This window comes from Silene latifolia, chromosome Y, assembly GCF_048544455.1.
Source record: "Silene latifolia isolate original U9 population chromosome Y, ASM4854445v1, whole genome shotgun sequence".
Lineage (NCBI taxonomy): Eukaryota > Viridiplantae > Streptophyta > Magnoliopsida > Caryophyllales > Caryophyllaceae > Silene > Silene latifolia.
The window spans coordinates 194,116,662-194,118,575 of NC_133538.1; the positions used below are offsets into that span (position 1 = coordinate 194,116,662).

At 44.1% G+C, this 1,914-nt stretch overlaps 1 protein-coding gene across 1 annotated transcript; it reads right to left on the minus strand.

The window, feature by feature from the left end:
- Positions 1–439: 439 nt before the first annotated feature.
- On the minus strand, positions 440–1,033 carry LOC141629727 (uncharacterized). Its single transcript, XM_074442688.1, has one exon. It carries the CDS (start codon positions 1,031–1,033, stop codon positions 440–442), a length of 594 nt encoding a protein of 197 aa, XP_074298789.1.
- Positions 1,034–1,914: the final 881 nt, after the last annotated feature.

Here is a 1,914-nt window from a genome sequence, read left to right on the forward strand (position 1 = left end):
AATATTTGGCAATTGTGACAATGCCGGACATATCTGCGACAATCTGTTTCCATTGTTGTCCAATAGTATCCTAACCTCATGATCTTCCGAACTAGCATGTGGGAGTTCATATGCGGCCCACATTCCCCGTCGTGGACTTCTTCCATGACCTTTTCTGACGTTGTCTTGTCGACGCATCGCAACAGGACACCCTGTGCTGTCTTCTTATACAATTGTCCATCGTTAGTTTCAACGAATTGGGCGGATAACATTTGCAATGCACGCTTTCCACGTGTATCGAGGTCTGCAAGGTATTCTCCTGCTTCTTTGAATCTCACAATGGATGCATACCAAGGTTCGGCTTCACTTTCCTCGGCATCATCGACAGCATTTATATAAGCTGGTGAAGACCTTCGTTCGACACACAATGGCATGCTGTCCATATGATCAGGGATGTTTATCAACGCGCGTTTTGATGCGTCGTCGAACTGATTTTCCTCCTTGGGAGGTACACGTATCGCACCTCTTCGAAGAGTTTTTCTAGCTCTTCTATCTTAGCCTGGTAGGGTGCCAGGCTGCTACTTTTGATCTTCCATGACCCCGTCACTTGATTGATGACCAAGGAGGAATCCCCATGTACTGTCAACTTCATGACTCCTAACTTGTTAGCGCTCTGCAAACCAAGTAGGCATGCTTCGTATTCCGCGGCGTTATTTGTGACGGCGAAGTCTAATTTGATCGAAACTGGTACGTGCTCTCCTCTCGGTGAAATGATAAGGACACCTATTCCGCATTCCATGTTATTCGAAGCCCCATCGAAATATAGATCCCATACATCATCTTCGACATGGACAATATCCTCATCTGGGAACGACCAAGTGTTAACAATGTCAGTTTCTTTGACTGGATTATCGGCCAGGAAATCGGCAACGACTTTTCCTTTTATTGCTTTCAGCGGCACATATTTGAGATCGAATTCCGATAGCATGAGGGTCCATCTTGACATTCTGCCGTTTAGCACCGGCTTTTCAAACAAGTACTTGATGGGGTCCATTCTGGAATATATACTCACACTGTAGCTGAGCATATAGTGACGTAGCTTCTTCGTTGCCCAGACTAAAGCTAGGCATGTCTTTTCTAATGCTGTATACTTTGATTCATACTCCAAGAACTTTTTACTAAGGTGGTAAATTGCTCTTTCTTCTTTGTCAACGGTTTATGCCAACATTGCTCCCATCGCGGTATCTGTAACTGTTAAATACAGTGATAGAGGCAAGCCGGCTACAGGCGGACTGAGAACTGGCGGAGAAGATAACACTTCCTTTATCTTATCAAACGCGGCTTGGCATTGGTCATCCCACATAATATGCTCCCCAACTTTCAATTTCATAAAAATTGGTTCGCAGATCATAGTTAATTTTGAGACGAAACGGCTTATGTATTGCACTCGGCCTAAGAAACCTCGAATTTCTTTCTCGGTTTTAGGATGGGGCATTTCCATGATGGCTTTAATCTTTGATGGGTCGATTTCGATGCCACGGTGGCTAACGATATGACCCAAAAGCTTGCCAGAGGTGACCCCGAACGCGCACTTCTGTGGGTTTAATCTCATATTATACTTTCTCAACCTCTCGAACAATTTTCGTAATGCCATCAAATGGTTATTACGTTCCTTCGATTTTACGATCATGTCATCGACGTAGACCTCTACTTCCTTATGAATCATATCATGCAACAACGTCGTTCTTTTTCTGGTAAGTCGTGACCTGCATTTATTAATCCAAACGGCATCACTTTGTGTAGCAATAAGTGCCCCATGGTGTTGTGAAAGCAGTCTTGTGCATATCTTCCTCGGCCATTTTTATCTGGTTGTAACCGGCGTACCCATCCATAAAGGATAATAATGCATGGTTAGCGGTATTGTCAACCAAGATG